Source organism: Arachis hypogaea, chromosome 5 (assembly GCF_003086295.3).
Source record: "Arachis hypogaea cultivar Tifrunner chromosome 5, arahy.Tifrunner.gnm2.J5K5, whole genome shotgun sequence".
Classification (NCBI taxonomy): domain Eukaryota; kingdom Viridiplantae; phylum Streptophyta; class Magnoliopsida; order Fabales; family Fabaceae; genus Arachis; species Arachis hypogaea.
Window position 1 is genome coordinate 86,825,060 of NC_092040.1, and position 21,576 is coordinate 86,846,635.

Here is a 21,576-nt window from a genome sequence, read left to right on the forward strand (position 1 = left end):
GAAGCTTATCTCTTCAATCACATGAATGGTAACTACCTCATTACACTGTAAAAAAAAAAAAAAAAAAAAAAAAAAAAAAAAAGACTCAGGTGCTATGCTGCTGCCAGCTGGAGTAGATAGAATTTATGAGCAGTTTACATTTGTTGCACAAAACTACCACATGATGATCAAACCAGTTGGAGAAACTATTGATAGCATCAAGTGTTAAATCTTTACACTTTATTATCATTAAATTCCCAAAGAAGAATATGGCTTAATTAATTTAATCTCAAGCCAGCTACTCTCCAATGGAATAATTTCGAAAACCTACAAATACAATTGTAAAATGTACTAGGGTACTCTTCTCTTCTCTTTCAACATATTGATGCTTGTAAAAGGTTGCAGATATATCTTTAAAAGCTAGAAATTGTAAGAGAAAAGATTGATAATAATTTTATCAATATCTTTTATATATTTGTTTTCCCATTCTTGTTATGTAAATACACAGCAATTTAGCACAACTTTGTTTTCTTAGTTTACAATACAATGAGAATAAAGCATTCTGATATCTATGAATTTGAATATCCAAATCTTCTATAAGCATTCAGATGAAGACCTCCATCCAGATGCAGAGTAAGTGAAGTTTTATAATGTATTGATTTGTGTTCATCAACCAACTTGAATTTGTAGCTGCCTAAGAGGATAGCAGAGAAGATTTTCATCTGTCTGTATGAGAAATCCTTCCCAAGACAAACTCTTGGACCCGCCTGTGGAATCAACAACCAAAATATATATAACTTTCTATTCTTTCAACGTTTCTTGTTCGCTAAGAAAACTATTTTGAAGTGATATCATATCAAGCTCTGACCTGGAAAGCTGTGAATTTGAAAGGGCTTTCTTGCTGAAACTTTCCATCTATGTCGAGCCACCTTTCTGGTTTGAACTCTTCAGCATCATCACCCCACAATGATTTCATCCTTCCCATGGCATAAGGTTGGTATGCCACAACATCACCTTTCTTTACATAGAATCCATCCGGCCACACATCATCTGAGAAACAAATCTTTGTATGCTGCCATACAAGCATCAAACCAAGTCGTTAGACAAATCGAATACTAAACATACTATAGAAGAATATATATAAAAAAGAATATTTTCTTTTCTTTCATGTGGTTTTGTTGTATCATTCACCCATGGAACAGCAGGGTAGAGTCTTAGTGTCTCTGTCAAAGCTGCATGTAGATACTGCAGTTTTTCAAGAGCTTCTTCAGTTATATTAGCTGCAAACTCCTCCTCAGGCTTTGAAAAATCTGATAACCCTGTTGCATCTTTGACTTCTTGTGCAATCTTTTCCTGCACATGAGGAAGCTTGCATAGCCGGAAAAGGAACCATGAAAGAGTAGTGGCTGTTGTATCTTTTCCAGCTATGATGAAACTCAAGATGATGTCTTTCAGGTACTTCGGATCGGTCTCATCCAATTCTAGAAACCTTGACAAAAGATCTTTCCTCACCTGTCAAAAGAAAACAACATGTAATGCCAATGAATTTCTTCAATGATTTTCTATAACTATCAGTAAATAAGGTTTTGTCTTATGAATTCTTACAGGCTTATCATCTTGATTATGGACTTGTTCAGTCTTGCTTTTAATCACATTATACACAAATTTATCTACAACTCTGACATGTTTCTTCAGTAAAGCTTCTTCTCCTATGTTCAAAAACCGTTTCGCCTTCCAGAAAACGTCGATATACCTAAGTGCAGTAATTGCACTTGCATCATCAAAAGAACTAGAGAATTTGATGCCTTCTTCATATGTTCCACCCATAGTGTCCAGTTCTACACCTAGTACTATATTAAATACTGAGTCCATGGTTGATTTGGAAAGTAAGTCCTGCCAATAAGAACTTTTCTTACATCACTGTGTAACAAACTCAAATAATAACCAAAGTTGTTTAACTAAATGTTGTAGAAGTATATCTCTCTATTTGAAGACTCATACTTGGATTTCAATTGCCTTATTTGATGTTGCTGCTTCAGATACTATTGCAGCAAGTTTTACAGCATTCGATTGGAAAACCGAACTGCTGTAATCTCTCAAAAGCTTTGAGGAAAATTGATAGCTTGCTGCCTTTCTCTGATGTCTCCACTTCTCTCCATCGACTGTGAATATCCCATCTCCCAATAGGTCCCTCAGAATCTCATACTGATGCCGTCCCTGAAACAAGTTATAGGAACTTTTTAGGCTCTAGCATCCAAACTATGTTACTGATTCAATAATACATTGTATTTTCCACTATAGATTTGGAAAATATGTTCATCACGAAGATATGAAATATTTAAAATGTCTGAATCAATTCAAGATTTCCTTTAGTTCTAAAATTCCAATCAACTAGGAATTGCATAATTTGGAACGTTAAATCTGACTTGTGAACTTCCTCTCCTTCCAGCTTTTTGCTATTACTATGCAAACTGAAATAACAACTTTTCTTTCTGGCCACAAAATTATCACATATCTGAACATGTTTAGTTCTGTTTTTGTATAACTAATTCTGATAGAATTGATTTTGATGCAAGGTATTTATATTTGGTTGTTACTATTCTGAAAGTAAACATATTCATTTTTGCTAGAATCAATTCTAGAGGCTAGAACGGATTTGCAAATTAGCAACAAAACATGCACAAAAATAGCCAAATATTGAGGAAATAAAATTCAAGTGTGTACATGCAAAAGTAGATCCTCACATGATTTAACTTTGTAGAGTTGAATTAGTACCTTGCCATAGTTTGAAAAGTTTGTCTTGAGGATATATTCCACATTGGTGGGGTCTGAAGTATTCACCTGACTGCTTGATAAGCTAAGCAGCCTATAACTGCTGTGCTTTCTTGCAAGATCTGTCATGTAATCATGTAGCCTGTTGAAGTTGACAAGTTGGTGGAAAACAGTTCCGGCAATGGGGTGGCGTTTTCTTCTCCGGCCATGTCTTTCGGCAACTAACACTGCTATAACTAAGGCTAGAACTGCTGCAGCTAGATATTTGCAATCAATGCTAAAGTAATTTAACATTTTGGCTCAGCAGAAGACTATTTACTATAAAATTTTGATCATGAAGAAACTGAAATACCTATAACAACAACAGAATTATTTATAATATTTTTCATAGAACGGTATTTAAACACTATGTTTGTCACCCACTGGTCTACCACCCTGGCCTGTCATTTTATAATATGTGAAGAACTAGTATTATAAATTTGTTATAACATTTTTAGATAATTAAAATAATACATGAGTTTTTATTATATAATTAGCTTTAAAATAATCTGTATATTACTGAGTTCTGCAATTTTGTGTGGGTCCTAAGCTCCACAATAGTTACTACTATCTTTATTGCTTTATTTTAATATATTATTGATACTTTTAGAAAAATCACTTTTAATTATTAGTTATTTTATTTTTAGCAGCAATTAAATATAACCGTTTTATGTTTTATTACAAAAAACTTTTAGCGGCAATGTGGGTAAAGTCTTTTTTTAATGATCGCAACAATTATATAATTGTTATTATAATATAATAATAACGACAAATATATAATTGCTGTAAAAATAAAAGTTAAATAATACATACTGATATGGTCACCATCAATATCATAACTCGTCATTTGCCGTTATTATTCGGCCCTTATGAGCTATAACTCGGCAAAATTAATGCTATTGAGAACAACGCCTCAAACGGTAGGGATAAAGTCGGTTACGAAACTAATCATCAGAAACGGACAAATAATCATCAAAGACGCAACGGACGAATAAATGTCTATAAAAGAGAAGGTAAAATATCTTTTTGATTCATTCTGAACTGAATATCATCTTACTGACTTAAGCATTGGAGTGCCCTTGCAGGTACACTCCACTTCCTCGGTATTACTCGCATTCTCATACACACGACGAACACAGGAAAACCGGACCTCGAAGGACAGGCGTTCAACCTGGTGGTACATAGCTCGGCTAATCTCAAGGAGTTGGAGCCGACCTGTTTACCAGGCAAGATCAATTGGCGCCCACCGTGGGGCCGAAGAAATCATATTTTTTCTTTTGGTCTCATCACTTCCATCTGCATCCATGGCTGATGTACCGCCTCCTTCACTGTCCGAACTCATGCGAATGGTAGCTGAGCTGCAACAAGCTAATCAACGGATGGCTGACGAGAACCAAATAATGGCAGCTCAAATTGCCGAACTGAATCATGATCGGATAGAACACAACGATGCTCGTCAGGAGGGAGACGAGGAGCATCAATCCCAACCGACCCATGTTTCAGAAACCACTCAACACGAAGAGCAACAGCCAAAGGACGAGAAAGAAGAGCCCGAGGACTCTGTAGGCCCTTTTACGGAAGAAGTAATGAGTTTTGAATTGCCAAAGAGGTTCACCCTGCCGTTGACCCTCACGCCTTATGATGGACTCGGTGATCCGAAGAAATTCATAAAGAAATTCCGATCAATAATGATCGTCAATGGTGCATCAGATACAGTTTTATGTCGGTGTTTTCCGAATTATTTAGACGGTCCTGCACTTGATTGGTTGTGTGCTTTGCCTGCAGGTTCCATTTCCCGTTTTCACCAGTTGGCGAAGTTATTTGAAGAACATTTCACCGGATCCGCAATATATTTGCACGATTCCGATTACCTGAACACTATCAAGCAGGGGCCAAACGAAAGTCTAAAGGACTATATGACTCGCTTCACCAAGGTCGCGATCAGCATACCGGACCTCCACCCCGAGGTCCATCTGCACGCAATAAAAAGCGGGCTCCGACCCGGAAAGTTCCAGGAGACGATCGCAGTAGCGAAACCGAAGACTCTGGCAGAATTTCGAGAGAAAGCAAAAGGCCAAATTGACATCGAAGAGCTCAGACAAGCTCGGAAATCCGACAAATCACTTTTTCGTGAAGAAGATAAGAGCTCCTCCCTTAAGAAAAATTTTAAACTAACACCACGTTTTGATTCTTATACGCAGTTTAACACCAAGAGGGAAGACATAATCAAGGAAACCTTGAACTCCAAACTGATCAAGCCGCCAAGAAAAGCCGGCACATACCAAGATACAAAGGACGTGGACAAATCAAAGTACTGCACTTTCCACCAGAAACACGGGCACAATACCGATGATTGTGTAGTCGCCAAGGATCTTCTAGAACGACTAGCACGACAAGGACACCTTGACAAATACATTGGTGGTCACATCCAAAAATGCGGCTCTAATTCCACAACAGCCGACCTTCCTGACCAACACCGAGGAAAAGAAAAGATGTCCTCAAGCCAATACGAACGACCACGAGGTATAATTAATTGCATTTCAGGAGGATACGCAAGTGGAGGACACTCAAATTCAGCAAGGAAAAGATCGTTTAGAGCGATATACTCGGCAGACTTACCAAAACAAAATGTCACAATCTCTAATCCGCAACCAGAAGTCACTTTCACACATGCCGACTTCAACTCCAACATACAAAATTTGGACGACCCTGTGGTGATCACCCTGCAGCTAGGAGATCTACTAGTAAAGAAAGTACTCTTAGATCCCGGGAGCAGTGCCGACGTTCTGTTTTACTCCACATTTCAAAAGATGAAGCTCAGCGACAACACGCTACAATCCACAGGAGGAGACTTGGTCGGTTTCTCAGGAGAAAGGGTTCCAGTCCTCGGGTCAGTGTGGTTACAAACCACACTGGGTGAGCAACCTCTATCCAAAACTAATGATATTCAATATTTAGTAGTTGACTGTTTCAGCCCGTATAACCTTATCCTTGGCCGACCTTTTTTAAATAAATTCGGCGCTATTGTATCTACCGTTCACCTCTGTGTCAAGTTCCCACTGCAGGACCACCAGGTCATTACGATCCATGGAGACCATAGAGAGGCAAGACAATGCTACAACATCAGCATGAAACTCCAAAGTCGCTCAACGCAACAAGTCAACAACGTCGGCCTAAACCAAAAGGAGGACACGCTAGCCGAGCTTGATCCAAGAGTCGATTTCCTCGAGCGCCCAAAACCCTCTGATGACCTACAGAAAGTGTATTTCAACAAGGACCCTAATAAATTCACATATGTAGGCACCTCACTCAATGCATCCGAGTTTCAAGCTATAACAACCTTCCTACAGCAACACGCCGACCTTTTCGCATGGACACCATCAGATATGCCGGGAATAGATCCACAGATCATCAGTCATAGACTAGCCATAAACTCGGCAATCCGACCAGTACAACAGAAGAAACGCAAACTCGGCGAAGAAAAAAGGAGAGCCTCAATGGAAGAAACACAAAAGCTCATCAACGTAGAATTCATCAAAGAGATCAGGTTCACCACCTGGTTAGCCAATGTGGTAATGGTAAGAAAACAGAACGGTAAGTGGCGCATGTGCGTCGATTTCACTGATTTAAACAAAGCATGCCCAAAAGATTCTTACCCTCTGCCATCCATAGATTCTTTAGTAGACAATGCGTCAGGCTACGCTACTCTAAGTTTCATGGATGCATATTCAGGGTATAACCAAATAATGATGCATCCCTCTGATCAGAATAAAACAGCTTTTATCACCGATTTCGGTAACTATTGTTATAAAGTTATGCCATTTGGACTAAAGAACGCAGGTGCAACTTACCAACGCCTTATGGACAAGGTATTCGCCAAGCAAATCGGCAGAAATATGGAAGTTTATGTCGACGACATGGTCGCCAAAACAAAAGTCGGAAATGATCACATCAGCGACCTCACCGAAATATTCGGCCAACTCCGCCAATACAACATGCGTCTCAATCCCGAGAAATGTGCATTTGCAGTTCAAGGGGGTAAGTTTTTAGGTTTTCTACTAACATGCAGGGGAATAGAGGCGAATCCAGACAAATGCCGAGCAGTGCTGGACATGACCAGTCCCAAAACAATAAAGGAAGTCCAGCGCCTCACAGGACGACTCGCTGCCCTTTCCAGATTTGTTCCTTGCCTTGCCTCAATCTCTATTCCTTTTTTCCAAACAATTAAAAAGAAAAATAAGTTTGAATGGAACGACGATTGTGAAAAGGCATTTTCAAAATTAAAAACAACCTTATCACAACCGCCGATTCTACAAAAACCCCTACAAGGGGAGGATTTATTTCTGTATCTATCAGTTACTGATTGGGCGATAAGCTCGGCCCTTGTTACAGAAAGGAAAAAAGTTCAGCATCCAGTATACTTCGTCAGTAAGACCCTCCAACACGCCGAACTCAACTATCCGAGGATTGAGAAGCTCGCACTAGCACTAATATTCTCGGCGCGACGCCTCCGACCTTACTTCCAAAGTCACGTGATCCATGTCAGAACCGATCACCCACTAAGACAAGTATTACACAAACCAGAAATTGCAGGACGACTCATTAAATGGGCAGTCGAACTATCAGAATTTGACATCAAATACCAACCTCGGGGACCGATCAAGTCACAATTCCTCGCAGATTTCCTCGCCGAACTTACAATACCATCAGAAGACGACCACCCAAAACAATGGATCTTGTATGTGGACGGCTCTTCAAATAACGAAGGTTGTGGGGCCGGAATTCGTCTGGAAGACGACGATGGATTCATATTAGAACACTCGATACACTTCGCTTTCAAAGCGAGCAACAACCAATCTGAATATGAAGCACTACTCGCCGGATTACGACTTTGTTTAGATCTTCAGATCTCCGCGATCAAGGTATACTGTGATTCATTGTTAGTCGTACAGCAGGTAAATGACCTTTTTCAGGTAAAAGATCCCCTACTCTCTAAATATTTGTTATTAGTAAAAAAGTTAACAAAAAAATTTTTCAAATTTGAGATAGAACACATACCACGTGAACAAAATCAAAGAGCGGATATCTTATCTAAGCTCGGTAGTACACAATCCGATCTATCCACATTACAACAGTTCACAATAACATCACCCACTGTTACTCTAACAACCGTGTTAAGTGCTTCACAGGAAACAGATTGGAGGAACGACTTTATACACTATTTACAAACAGGTAACATACCAAAAGGGGTCAAGAGCAATAAAAAGTTCCGACGGCAAGCATCTTACTTCACAATACTCAATGGAACCTTGTATCGCCGAGGATATACTCGCCCTCTCCTCAAATGCCTCAACAAGACAGAGGCAGACATAGCGTTAGCAGAGGCACATGAAGGAATCTGTGGCACGCACACAGGGGCTCGAAGCCTAACATCAAAAATCCTCCGAGCCGGATTTTTCTGGCCAACTTTGAAACGTGACAGCGAACAGAAAATAAGATCCTGCAACAAATGTCAAAGACACGCACCACTGATACACATCCCCGCCGAGCAAATGCATCATTCAGATATCAGCTGGCCATTTAACCAGTGGGGTTTGGATATACTCGGACCGTTTCCTACGGCACCGAGCCAGGTAAAGTTTCTTATTGTCGGAATTGACTATTTCTCCAAGTGGGTTGAAGCCCAACCCTTAGAAAAAATAACATCACAGCAAATAATTTCATTCATATGGAAAAACATTATTTGCCGTTTCGGCATACCTCAACATATCACAACTGACAACGGTCGCCAGTTTGCCGATCAGAAATTTCAATCGTTTTTGCAGAATCTCAAAATAAAACAGCATTTCGCCTCTGTTGAACATCCTCAAACAAACGGACTAGCCGAAGCCGCGAACAAGGTCATCCTGCATGCACTAAAGAAAAAACTCGACGACGCCAAAGGACAATGGGCCGAATTAATTCCTGAAGTACTCTAGGGATACAACACCACCCCACAAACATCAACAAAGGAAGCGCCATTCAGACTGGTTTATGGGTCAGAAGCCATGATCCCTCTGGAAATCTCCCAGCAATCCATCCGAACATATATGAGTAATCAAGACGAAACTCGGAGGTCCGAGCTCGACCTCATCGAAGAAGTCCGAGACATCGCAGCTTTGAAACAACGCGCAGCGCAACAAGTCATAGCTCGTCAATATAACAAGTCGGTCAGAAACAGATCGTTCGCTAAAGGAGATTTAGTCCTCCGCAAAACAGAAACTGCTTGGAAGCCAACAACACATGGAAAGTTAGCCGCCAATTGGGACGGCCCATACCGAGTATCCGAAGCACTCGGCCAAGGAGCGTACAAACTAGAATCATTAGATGGTAAACTCTTCCCAAACACATGGAACGTGTCTTCTTTAAAAAAGTATTATAGTTAAAAGACAGGGACAGGCTGGTACTCTTTTTCCTACTACCAAGATTTTATCCCAAAGGGTTTTGCTTGGAGAGGTTTTAACGAGGCCAGCCTACCTGCACCTTTGTGTATACAAGGTTCAAAAGACCTCAGAATATAAATAAGACGAAAAATGTCTTATCTTTGCTACTCTATCAATTCAATCTTATCAATCTGTCAATACAGCTCGAACATATACTGCTACTCGTCTAAAGCTACAAATCAAACTACAAAACCAACAAACTCGGAACACAATCCGAACTATCACAAAACAGCTTTTATATAAAGCAACAAAACAGACTTTCAAACAAGTCATTTCAAACAAAGTTCAAAAAACAAACCGCCATACTGTTATCAAAAATAAATATTTAAACATATGTAAAACAAAAGAAAGTTTCTAAAACCTAAACATTATCAGCCTCGCCTTCTGCATCCCCATCATCGTCAACAAGCTGCCCATCTCGAACAATCTTCCCAGGATCTATACTAGAAAGATCGGCATCCGGAACCAAAAACTTCACTTGCAACCTTGCCCTTTCGAAACCTTCAACAAATGAATCCAAAATCTCATCGGCCTTCTTTTTCTCCATATCCTTAAACTGAGCAGTCACCTCAATCAGACGACTTTGCACGCTTACCAAGTCGCTTTCCTTTTTCTTCAAATCCTCAACATCTTTAGAATAACTTTCCTTAGTCTCTTTCAATAACTTCTCAGTCTCAGTTAAACGACCTTGAAGTTCGGCAGCAAGTTTTTTATATTTAACCAGCTCCTCTTTCAAAACAGGTACCTCCCCCTTTTCCGCAGCAACTTCCTTATATTTCAGCTCCTGACTTCGCCCAAGGCTTGCAAGCCGCAACCCAACAACCTATAGAACAAATAAACTCATAAGACTACTAAATATAAAGAAGCAAAAAACAACAAGCTTACTACCTGCATGTATTGTCCAATAGCCATATCGCCGACCTCCTTTGCAAGAGTTACATCAGCCGACGATTGGCAATACTCATCCACAACAGCCATGAAAGGGTACTCCTTTCCCCAAACTGAAAAAGCCTCACTCTCTTCAGACACCTCATGAAGCCTTTTCTGATTCCCCATAAAGGCATGTATCTCTTCTAGAGGCACGGCTAACTCTTTTTCATCAGAATCATCTGATACCTCCACAAGTTCAGACCTTTTTCTCTTCTTCACAATCACCTTCCTCCGACCTTGACGAGGCTGCGAAACCTCGCCACCCCCAACAACCTTCTCAACATTTGACGAAGATACCTCCTTGTCCAGATTCTTACTCTTAAACCGAGTCCTTAACGATGCAGCAGAAACACCCGGATACTTCCCACCTACAAAAACAATTTATGTTAAATTTCTCAGAAAAAAGGAAAAAGAGGTACATTAACGTAAACCCTAGAAACTCACCTAGATACTCTACAACAGCAACTTTATCCTCCTCCCACTTCAGCAACTCATACATTGATATTAAATTTTTCCGATCAACATTCTCCACCAAATACTCTATCAAACACTCATTCCTTGGTGATATCACCTCTGGGCCGAGTATATTTTGCGGCTCCGAGCACCAAAAGAGAGGAAACTTCTCGGCAAGATTTTCATCAACATAAAACGGGAATTGCTCCTCCGGACTTCTGACCTTAAAATACATCTCTTTGAAGTCTTTAAAAGAAGACTTGTATAGTTTGAAGATTCCAAAACCCGGAGTACTATTGAAATTCACCCACCCCCCTTTCCACACCCCTTTAGCTTGAAACAAAGAAAAGAATAAAGAAACAGACGGCAATTCCTCTAAAAATTCCATCAAAACTTCAAAGGATCTCAGGAAAGCCCACCCATTAGGATGGAGTTGAGAGGGAGCACAGTTAAGTTGTTTAAGAATCTGACACTCAAAAACCGTAAATGGAAGCTTCACTCGCAACTCTTCAAGCACACAACTATGCATGTAAAAGAAATCAAACCCCAACTCTCGATGATAAATCCTATCATCCACACTACACGGCAACAATTCCACCTTCACCCCAGAACCCGCCCTCACTATTCTATTCACATCAACCTCCCTCACCGCCGCTTCATCACAGAAAAGAGACACCCGTGATTTAACATCTTCACTCACCCAATCATAAGACCAATCCACCTTATCCTTTTTCTCTTTCTCAAAACCCATTCATTCAAGCAGCAATATCAGAATAACAGAAGGAAGAAGAAGAAGGAAAGAAGAAAACACAGAAATGGATCAGAAACAGAAAAGGAGACTCATACCTCTCTTACTCATTCTTCAAAGAAGCAAGCGTATATCACACAACCAACAGAAACCCACGAAAATGCTGAGAGAACCCAAGCAACTAAAGGGACAGAAAATAAACCCCAAAGTCACATCAAACAGTAAACCAAAAATTGGGAATCAACAAACTTAAATGCAACCATCACCCTTTCTCTTTCATCAGAAAGTAACGGACACGACTCCCCACGTTCCAAAAAATTTAAAACACTAAGCAATCTTTTAATGAAGTAAGTTGATCTGGGGGCTCATCCACTAACCCACGCAAACCGAGTTATAGCTCATAAAAATTAAAAATAAAGCTCAACCTGCTTCATTAAAATCTTCCTCAGGCTAAACTTGGGGGCTGTGATATGGTCACCATCAATATCATAACTCGTCATTTGCCGTTATTATTCGGCCCTTATGAGCTATAACTCGGCAAAATTAATGCTATTGAGAACAACGCCTCAAACGGCAGGGATAAAGTCGGTTACGAAACTAATCATCAGAAACGGACAAATAATCATCAAAGACGCAACGGACGAATAAATGTCTATAAAAGAGAAGGTAAAATATCTTTTTGATTCATTCTGAACTGAATATCATCTTACTGACTTAAGCATTGGAGTGCCCTTGCAGGTACACTCCACTTCCTCGGTATTACTCGCATTCTCATACACACGACGAACACAGGAAAACCGGACCTCGAAGGACAGGCGTTCAACCTGGTGGTACATAGCTCGGCTAATCTCAAGGAGTTGGAGCCGACCTGTTTACCAGGCAAGATCACATACAATGAACATTATGTTATTATTACTAAAAGTAAATTTTATTAAATAATTTATTACGTATTAATATATAATGAGAAATGGCAGGATTTTGTTAATATAATTCTTTTTGGTTAATTAAACTCATATGTATTATTTGTATTGGTTCCACTAGGAAATCAATTAGGAGTGAAACCAACTTTAATTAATTAGTTGAAAAATCGGTTTGTTATAAAAAAAATAATTTTCTATTATTCTAATTGTTTCAAATTTTAAAATCAGAAATAAAAAAAATTGACTTAATTAATTTATTTTGTAGTCCCTAGATTTTTTCTATTTGTATACATATTTAAATTTATTTTATTAGTTGAGTGAGTTAAGATTTTGAACTTATAATTTTTTAAAATTTTTTTGTGTTATTTACTAAAAATTTATGTGTTATTTCTAACTAAATGAATAAAATGATGTATTTTGTTATTATTGAATTGATTGTGTGGTATTAAACTAAAAAAAAAAAAGAAGAGAATAATGAGTAGTTTTGAATTATATAGAATTTAACAAAAAATAGCACCAAAATTTTTTAATTATGACACAAATTTTTTTAATTTTAACACTGAAAATTTCGTAACTATGACACAGGTTTTTGTTAAAAGAGTGAATCAATAATTATAAGAATGTAAAATAAAAAAAATGAGAAGAAGAGGAGAATTTATCAAGAAATAGCATCATAAATTTTTAAATGTGACACAAATTTTTTTATTTTGATATTGAAATTTCTTAACTATGTCATAAAAATATAATGTATTTTTTTTTATTGTTAAACTAATTATGTAATATTTAACTAAGAAAAAAAGAAGATGATGATGGTGGTGGTGGTGGTAGTGGGGGCGGTGGTAATGAAAGAGTAGGAGAAAAAAATAATAAATCAAATGAGAAGATATCGAAGAGGAGGATGCGGCAGCGATGGCAATGATAATGATAAGAAAATACAAAAATGAGAAAAAAGATAAAAATGCATATTTAAAAAAGATGAAAAAAAATATGCTCATAATAAATAACGCATTATGTGAAAAATAGTTATAACAATTTGGTTAAATTTAATTAATAAATAATTATTTTTGTATAAATTAATATTATATTTTATATTTATTTAGTAATAACAATATCTTTTAATTACAAATAGTAATTGAAAAGTTGGAGACCGATTGATGAGTAACTATGTCAAATTTGAGAAATACAGAATTGAAAATAAAAAAAAACAAATAAAATTAGGGGTGTTTAAATTTAAACCGATCTAAATTAAACTGTTCATCTAATTCAATCCAAACCAAAAATCGATTAAAACCACACTAATTCGAATTTGATTGGATTTTATTTTTTGTAAACTGCTGGATCGGATCAGATTTCGGATCTACTTTTCACAACTGATCCAATCCAATCCAAACCGCACAATGTGTTATAATAATATTATTTTATTATTATATTTACAATTATACTTATAATATATACAATTTGTTATATATTTTTATATTTTTTATGTATTATTATTATTTAATAAATATTTTATGTTCAAAATGTAATTTATTTATTTATTTTAACTTACCTATAATTTTATTTCTATTGTTATGTTATCATTAGTTTTTTAAGATATTGTTAAGACTTGCTATGTCATTGTTGGTTATTTAAAATTTGATGTTGAGACTTGATATATATAGTTAATTTTTTTAATTTATAAAACTGCAAATCCAATCCAATCCAAAATGCTCAAAATTAGATCGGATCGGATCGGATTCTTTTAAAAAAAATCATCCAATCCAAATCGCACCGCAAGTAAATGTAATATTCGGATCAGATGAATTTTTTACTCAAAACCGATTCAAACCGCATCGCGAACACCCCTAAATAAAATTACAATGTTAAGTTTAAAAAAATATTTTACATCAATTAAATTAATACTTCCAATTCCTTCATATTTCAAGGAAGATAAGTGACACACTGACATAGCCACATACGTAATTACGTAGGTCCTGGGCTTTAGGTTTCACCAGCAATTCAAGTTCTCGTTCTTCATTAAAAGCCAAATACAGCGGATTAATTAGCCGACGTCAAAGATATATACGTGTTATGATGGATGAGAAACAACAAAGAAGCTAAAATTAATTACAACCGTATTTGACTATTATAAATTAATTTTTTTAATTTTTTATAAAATATAATCTTTTATCATATATTTTCTTAAATATTTTTAAATAAAATAAAAATATATATAAAAAAATATTAAATAATAAAAAAGTATATTTTATAAAAAAATTTTGAAAATATTAAAAAATTCATTCTCGGCTATCCGTCGATAAATTAAAGAGTCCCAAACAGACTAAATTAAAAGAAGGAAATTTTTGAGTAAGTAATTAAGAATTACGGCGGACTATATATTGTCATACTTTTTTATCCTATTGCCACTCATTAACTCATTCTTTATTGTCTTAGCCTCATGCTAATTAAACTTTTAATTTATCTTTTAAAATTTAAATTTAATGTATTAACAGTATAAAATATTTTTATAATTGTTCAATTATATCTATTTTTTTAGATGATTATTTACGCAGTTAATATAAAAGATAGTTATTTTTACTAACGTGATATATTACCTAATTAGATGCACATATAAAATTACTTACTTTACACAAACAGTATACCAAAATTAAATTTTATTTTTTATTCAAATAATAATAATTAAGTAGAAACTCAGGTGTAGTTAATTTTCTGTAAAGTTAATAGACAAGAGTCATTAAATAATTTGATAAGTTTAACTAAATTATCATTTAATAATTTTCAACTATCAACTTCATATAAAATTAATTGCACATAAATTTTTATCAAATAATTATTATTAGTGTATCCACTAAATGAAAAGCAAAAGAGCGACATTTAATTTACGGTTTAGCAACAACATTAACCGTGGTTAAAACTTCACGTAACGGTTTCGTGGAACTCGACATTTGATATTAATAAACACAATATTAATCCATTATTTTATTAATCATATTTCTATAAAAAAAAGTAGGAGTAAAGAATCCATGCTCCGAATATGTATACAAATAATATATGAGTTTAATTAAGAAAAAAACGTTTTAGAAAAGAAGAAAAAGATTCTATTCTTAATATATAAAAGTATATACATAGGTTTATCCACATTCTTTTTAAATTATTTCTCTTCTTCTACTAACGCCATGTTAGTACCAACACTTACTTGACAAAATTTTAGAATCCACCACTCAAATCTTGTCAAATCAACTTTTATTTTCATATTAAAAAAACACAAAAAAATAACTAAAAAACACAATAAAAACCAACAAATTAACTTTTTTCAAATCTATCCTTATTTCTAAAACAACAAAAACACAAAGTAACATTTACTCCAATAAAAAGCTCTCAAAACCAAAGAACTTATTACCTTTCTCAGACCCTCACCTTCTTAGCACATCTCCGTACCAAGATCCTATTTCCTCCATCCTCTTCCGGTCCTCTTCCGGTCCCATCCTATTTCCTCCATCCTCTTCCGGACCCATAAGCCATTGTTTTTTCCTCAAAACAAATTGTACATCGCGATGTCCATCTCCGGCAGAGTCGCATTGCATAAATTGCAGAAACAAGGCAAACTACATTCCTCCTCTTGCGGTTTTTCTGCCAGAACTCGATTCTAGGTCTCAGACCAACATCACCATTCGGCGCCGCCAACGTAGAAAATTTGTCTCAGGTATTTTCTTAAAGATTTTCAACTTTGCCGTTTACTCTTCTCATTGTTCAATATCATTTTCAATAGCCCTATTTATTTGTTATAAATAATAATATTTTAATTGTGAACTCATTGCAAATAGCACAAGTTTATGTGTTCCTCTTTTGTAAACGGTTCTCCAGAGCTCGATTTTGGGTCTCAAACCAACGTCACCATTCGGCGCCGCCAATGTAAGAAATTTGTCAGGTATCTTTCTAAAGATTTTTAACTTTGTCGTTTACTCTTCTCATTGTTCAATATCATTTTCAATGGCCCTATTTATTTGTTATAAATAATAACATTTTAATTGTAAACTCATTGCAAGTAGCACAAGTTTATGTATTCCTCTTTTGTAAACGGTTCTGTCCAACACTCACAACCAAAATTAATGTGCATTTAAAATTATTGCTCCCTATATACTATCGATTGCAATATTTCATCATCAAATTATAAATTGTTATTTTACATGTGGAGCACTTCTTCTATAATTTATATTTACGTGTTCCTCTTTTTCAAATTGTTATTCCACATGTGCAGTATTGCTTCCACAATTTACTTAGAATGGATTATCATTCTTTGACCATGTCTTATTCTCTTTGTTGTAGAAGGATTTGCAGTGGTAATGACAGACCGGAAGAGTTAATACCCAAAATTGCTAGATGAAAATCAACCAATCACTATTTAGTAAAATATTTTAAAAAAATTAAAACAAAAAACTCTTATCTATTATTATTCATCAAGTACTAATTAAATGCAATAACATACATTAAAAGTGTCATAATAATAATAATTATAAAAAATTTCAGTTACAAATATTCAAATTCTACAACTTATACATATTAAGACTCTTACTACTCTTCATTTCTTAATCTCTTATACTAATTGTCAAAAATTTCTTAAATTTAATATAACATTTGTATATATTTTTCATTCTCATTCATTTATTTTTTTCATTATTTACAAACAAAAAAACCGCAAGAAAAGACAAAGTGTAGCCATTAATGCAAATCGAAAAATGAAAAAAATGCAGTTTTGTATAACTCTAATATAAATAACCGATGTCTTTTTTAAACATAAATTTAAAATCTATTTATAATATGTTCTCTAAAGTATTTTTAATATAATATTTATTAAAATATACTATATAATATAAATAATCTATCTCTCCGCGCATTGCGCGGGTCTCACTCTAATTATATAACTGTTCTCGTAAGATGGTTGAGATATAGCTCATCTTTTAGCAGTCAATTTCGAACTTTTTGTTTGGGAAGAATTATACCTTAGTACAGAAAGAACAAAGAAGAGAAGTATATGCAAAAGGTACGTCAACATTCAAGTCAATGAGTATGTCAAAAATTATGTCTCTTCTCTTACTTTATAAAATGTCTTACCTCCTTTATATGTGAGGTGAGAAACTAACAGTTACGTTTGAGAAATAATTTGTATTAAAAAAATGATATCATATAAAGACATTATAATATTCGTTTTAGTGCATAGAGTCGAGTTATAATGTTTGACTGAGTTATAACGTACGGAACTGAATTATAACCGTCATATAAATAACAAAATTCTACTATTTCTAATTATATATTAATATAAATATTAATGGGTTTTGTTTTTTTGACTAATATTAATGGTTAAAATAATACTTTAATATATAGATACCTAAAATATATAGTAAAAATCATATCATCGGATAACAAAATTTAATTTTGATGGCAATAATATAATGTTTATTATATGTCTTATTTAACTTTTATTTTTAATTTGGTGGCATAACAATTGATAAGTTTGGAAAATTCTAATTTAATTTGATGATGAACAAACATTATTAAAAACAATTAATTACAAAATTATTAATTTGATCTTAATTCATACTTGCTTAATTAATAATTTTGTTGTGCAGATTTTGTGTTGGGCCGAAAATAAAGAAAATCTACAGCAAGCCAAGTTTGATTAAAAATTATTCAGCATTCATACAAATAGTTTTAATCATTGTGGCTGAATTAGTTTGGGCCAGATTTAAATGTGCAAGCCCAAATCTATTGTTGGTGTATAACCAACTTGCTTGGTCCGAAATAAGAAAAAAAAGGGAGATGGGACACAATATTGCTTTATCCATTTAAACAAATAAAACCCACTCCTTTGATCATGTTGTTGCATGCTCCAACGGATATCACTTTTATTCCTTGATGGAATCCAAATTTTATTAATTGGAGTTATTGTAGACCTTGGAACAATGAGAGAGATTATACAATTGATTTGATGGCATTTATTGAGATATGCACGTTACAAGGCAAAAGCATGGGAAGTGGGATTAATTGATTTTAATTGATTATAATTTATATCACACATTACTTCCATTGCTTTTCTTCTTTCTACTCTCTCTTCTCTCTCTTTGTATTTGGTCACCTCACTGTCAAAAAAGAAAATGGTAGAAGCAAGTAAAGGAAGCAGAGACTAGGCATGAGTAAGTAAACTTAACTCATTTTCATTTTCTTTCTTAGTTACATAGCAAGCTTTTCTCTGTTCTCTCTCCTCTCTCTTTCGGTCTTGTCTCGCAGGAAAGGAGGAATGAAGCAAGCTATCAGTAAAAATCACAGAGAAGCTAGGACCAAGAAAAAGAGCCATTGTGATGATGGCATCAAGAAAAAGAAAACATAAAGTATGTAGTGGTTGAGATTCTTATCACTTTTGGTAAGATTTTGTGATGAGATCTTGGCTTCTTCATACTCAAAAAGAAAGAAGAAGATTTGGCCAGCAAGGAAGATCTTTGGAGGCATGGCTTGTCTCTGATTCTACTCAACCACCACAGGAAGTAGCTAGAGTGGCGAAGTGATGGAAGAGGCAGAGATTGGAGCAGATGAAGCCATCATCATCATGAAGCATCAAGGGCCAGAAATCCATCTTGGAGAGGAAGCCAAGGATGGAGCGCTCGGATTGATGAAGATTGATGACCAAGGAAGGACTAGAGGTATTTGCATGTTGGATTTTGCATGAGTTTCCTCTTCTCTCTCTGTGGCCGAACCGGTTTATTTTGAAGGAAAAGAATTTGCATGAGTTTCCTCTTCTCTCTCTGTGGCCGAACCGGTTTGTTTTGAAGGAAAAGAAGCTAAGCTCGGTTTTGTGTTTCAACTGTGAAGGCTTCACTTCTCTATAAAAGGGGTGAACAGTCATGGTTTGATTCAAGGAAAGAAAGTGAAAGTGCAAGGCACAGAAGTCTCATAGCTACCTAAGCTTACTGATTTTCTTCTCCTTCAATGTTTTCTATTTTGTAATTTTTCTGTTTAATTTTGTCATGTCTTGAGTCTCATGGAAAAAGGCAAACAGTGAGGTTTGTATGAAAAAGCCATAGAGCGGAAAAAGGCAGAGAGTGCAAAATAAAAAGAAAAGGCCATAGATGTCCTTAGAGTTCCTTTGTACATCTATGTTGTGTTCCATGATTCTGTGGGAATCCCCTTGTAAGTTGGGTTAGCACTTTACAGTTGAAAGCTTGGCAATGACCAAGTCAAGTTCAGGATTGGGTTTAGAATTCTGGACTTGTCCCAGATAGGAAGGGTAGTTCCTAGGGAGAATTGGTGTATGTAATCAAAGTTGATTATATTGAAATTCCATCATTGTTGTGATGGAGACTGGATGTAGGCTGCACTGCACTTAGCAGTTGAACCAGGATATATCTTGGTGTACTATTTCTTCCTCTTCTACTTAAATTCTGTTTCTGCTGCCCAGGAGATAAAGCCGAAAAATATCTCGTGACAAGTGACGAGACAAAACGAAAAAGTCTCGTGGCTTGGGACGAGACAAAAATCAAAAAGTCTCCTAAAGTTGTTACAAAGACCAGCAAGTGTAATTGAAAGAAAAAGGGGCTAAGATTCAACCCCCCTTCTCTTAGCCACTGAAAACCATCAATTGGTATCAGAGCTTGGTCTCAAAGAGATCAAGCTTTGCAGCTTGGAGAAAAGATTCTCCTGGCAGAAAGCAGTGGCTCAAATTTAGTATCGTACAATCTCACAGAAGGGCAATCAAGCAACAGGCCGCCTCTTTTCAATGGAAAAAACTATACCTATTGGAAGCAGAGAATGAAGATCTTTGTGCAAGCAGTAGACTACAGATTATAGAAGATCATCCTAGAAGGCCCTCAATTTCCAACTGACACAAGTGCTGAAGGAGTAGTCACCCTTAAACCAGAAGCAAGCTGGACCGAGGAAGATAGAAAGAAGGTGGAGTTAAATGCCAAAGCTGTTAATCTACTCAACTGTGCTATCAGCTTCAAGGAATACCGATGGGTATCACGTTGCACAACAGCAAAGAAAATCTGGGACAAACTACAAATCACTCATGAAGGAACCACCATTGTAAAGAAGACTCGGACAGATATGTTGAACAGAGAGTATGAAATATTTGCAATGAAGGAAGGAGAGTCCATTGATGAAATGTTTGAAAAATTTAACAACATCATTGTTGGCTTAGATGCTGTGGAAATAACATATTCTGATTCTGTGCTAGTGAGAAGAGTGTTGAGATGTCTCACAAAAGAGTGGGAAACAAAAGCTTTAATTATTTCTGAGAGCAGCAGTCTTGATTCCATGACTTGTGATGATTTGAGAGGAAACCTTCTTGCTTTTGAAAACACCTATTTGAAAAAAGATTCAAAAAAGAAAGGAATTGCTTTTTCATCTGTGACTAACCTCTGGATGAAGAATCCAGTGATAACTCCTCTAAAAATGAGTTTGTTTTGTTTGCAAAAAAATTCAGGAAAATGGTGAAGTTCAAAGGCAAAGGCGGCAGCTCAAGAAAAATGAAGAAAAACCTTAGCAAAGTAACCTGTTACAATTGCAAGGAAATGGGACATTTCAAATCTGATTGTCCCAAGTTGAAGAAGGAGGAGAAACCAAAAAGAGGAAAGAAGAAGGGTCTGATGGCATCATGGGAAGATTTAGAAAATGACTCAGATGATGATGATGAAGAGATCGAAACCAAGTCACTACCATGTCTCATGGCAGATCACATAGATTAGGTAGTCTTTCATAACTCTGACACTGAAGACCTTCATCTTATGATAGATCATCTTTCTGAAAAAATAAGATGTTTTCTGCTTGATAACCAAGATCTTGAACAACAAATTACCATTCTTAAAGCTGAAAATAGTTTTCTCAAAGAAAAGTTAAGGGAGGCCAAAACTGCTTGTGATCTTGTGGAAGAAAATAAGCAGTTGAAAGCTCAACTTAGAAGTTGTGAAAGTGATCATTCAGTAGTTGCATATGTAAACTGTTTTAAGGATAATGAAGAGTTGCTAAAAAAGGTTAGAAGCCTTGAAAATGACTTAGCCAAGTTCACTCAAAGTTCTGAAAATTTAAATCAAATATTGGCTAGTCAAAAACCACTCTTTGATAAAGCTGGTTTGGGGTTTTATAAATCGGATGAGAAACCTTCTTTTGAAAATAAAGCTTCATCTTCTAATGACACAAGGTTTCAAGATCCCACCTATTTTAACAAAACAGCAACTCCAAGGTTTTGTAGGCTATGCAACCG

General features: G+C 35.7%; 3 protein-coding genes across 3 annotated transcripts; 1 reads left to right on the forward strand and 2 right to left on the reverse strand.

Annotated features, from left to right (window-relative positions):
* Positions 1-467: 467 nt before the first annotated feature.
* On the reverse strand, positions 468-1,851 carry LOC112803640 (cytochrome P450 704C1-like). Its single transcript, XM_025847123.3, has 4 exons — positions 1,585-1,851; positions 1,171-1,491; positions 848-1,051; positions 468-746 (listed from the first exon to the last, which is right to left on the reverse strand). Exons 1-4 carry the CDS (start codon positions 1,849-1,851, stop codon positions 549-551), a joined length of 990 nt encoding a protein of 329 aa, XP_025702908.2. The 3' UTR covers positions 468-548.
* On the reverse strand, positions 1,592-3,082 carry LOC140184711 (cytochrome P450 704C1-like). The gene is made up of 2 exons (XM_072237339.1): positions 2,755-3,082; positions 1,592-2,196 (listed from the first exon to the last, which is right to left on the reverse strand). Exons 1-2 carry the CDS (start codon positions 3,043-3,045, stop codon positions 1,975-1,977), a joined length of 513 nt encoding a protein of 170 aa, XP_072093440.1. The 5' UTR covers positions 3,046-3,082; the 3' UTR covers positions 1,592-1,974.
* Positions 3,083-4,094: 1,012 nt separating this feature from the next.
* Positions 4,095-8,768, forward strand: LOC140173222 (uncharacterized). The gene is made up of 3 exons (XM_072196000.1): positions 4,095-6,368; positions 6,558-7,745; positions 7,980-8,768. Exons 1-3 carry the CDS (start codon positions 4,095-4,097, stop codon positions 8,766-8,768), a joined length of 4,251 nt encoding a protein of 1,416 aa, XP_072052101.1.
* The last annotated feature ends 12,808 nt before the right edge of the window (positions 8,769-21,576 follow it).

What these genes read in the sequence shown, in the direction of transcription:
- LOC140173222 (XM_072196000.1), top strand. Translation starts at nt 4,095, where the DNA reads ATGGCTGATGTACCGCCTCCTTCACTGTCCGAACTCATGCGAATGGTA. An exon ending in GGTTAGCCAATGTGGTAATG is followed by an intron (nt 6,369 to 6,557) that starts GTAAGAAAACAG and finishes CCCTCTGATCAG; the next exon opens with AATAAAACAGCTTTTATCAC. An exon ending in CATTGTTAGTCGTACAGCAG is followed by an intron (nt 7,746 to 7,979) that starts GTAAATGACCTT and finishes AGTGCTTCACAG; the next exon opens with GAAACAGATTGGAGGAACGA.
- LOC140184711 (XM_072237339.1), bottom strand. Translation starts at nt 3,045, where the DNA reads ATGTTAAATTACTTTAGCATTGATTGCAAATATCTAGCTGCAGCAGTT. An exon ending in ACTTTTCAAACTATGGCAAG is followed by an intron (nt 2,197 to 2,754) that starts GTACTAATTCAA and finishes AACTTGTTTCAG; the next exon opens with GGACGGCATCAGTATGAGAT.
- LOC112803640 (XM_025847123.3), bottom strand. Translation starts at nt 1,851, where the DNA reads ATGGACTCAGTATTTAATATAGTACTAGGTGTAGAACTGGACACTATG. An exon ending in ATAATCAAGATGATAAGCCT is followed by an intron (nt 1,492 to 1,584) that starts GTAAGAATTCAT and finishes TTCTTTTGACAG; the next exon opens with GTGAGGAAAGATCTTTTGTC. An exon ending in TCAAATTCACAGCTTTCCAG is followed by an intron (nt 747 to 847) that starts GTCAGAGCTTGA and finishes TTGATTCCACAG; the next exon opens with GCGGGTCCAAGAGTTTGTCT.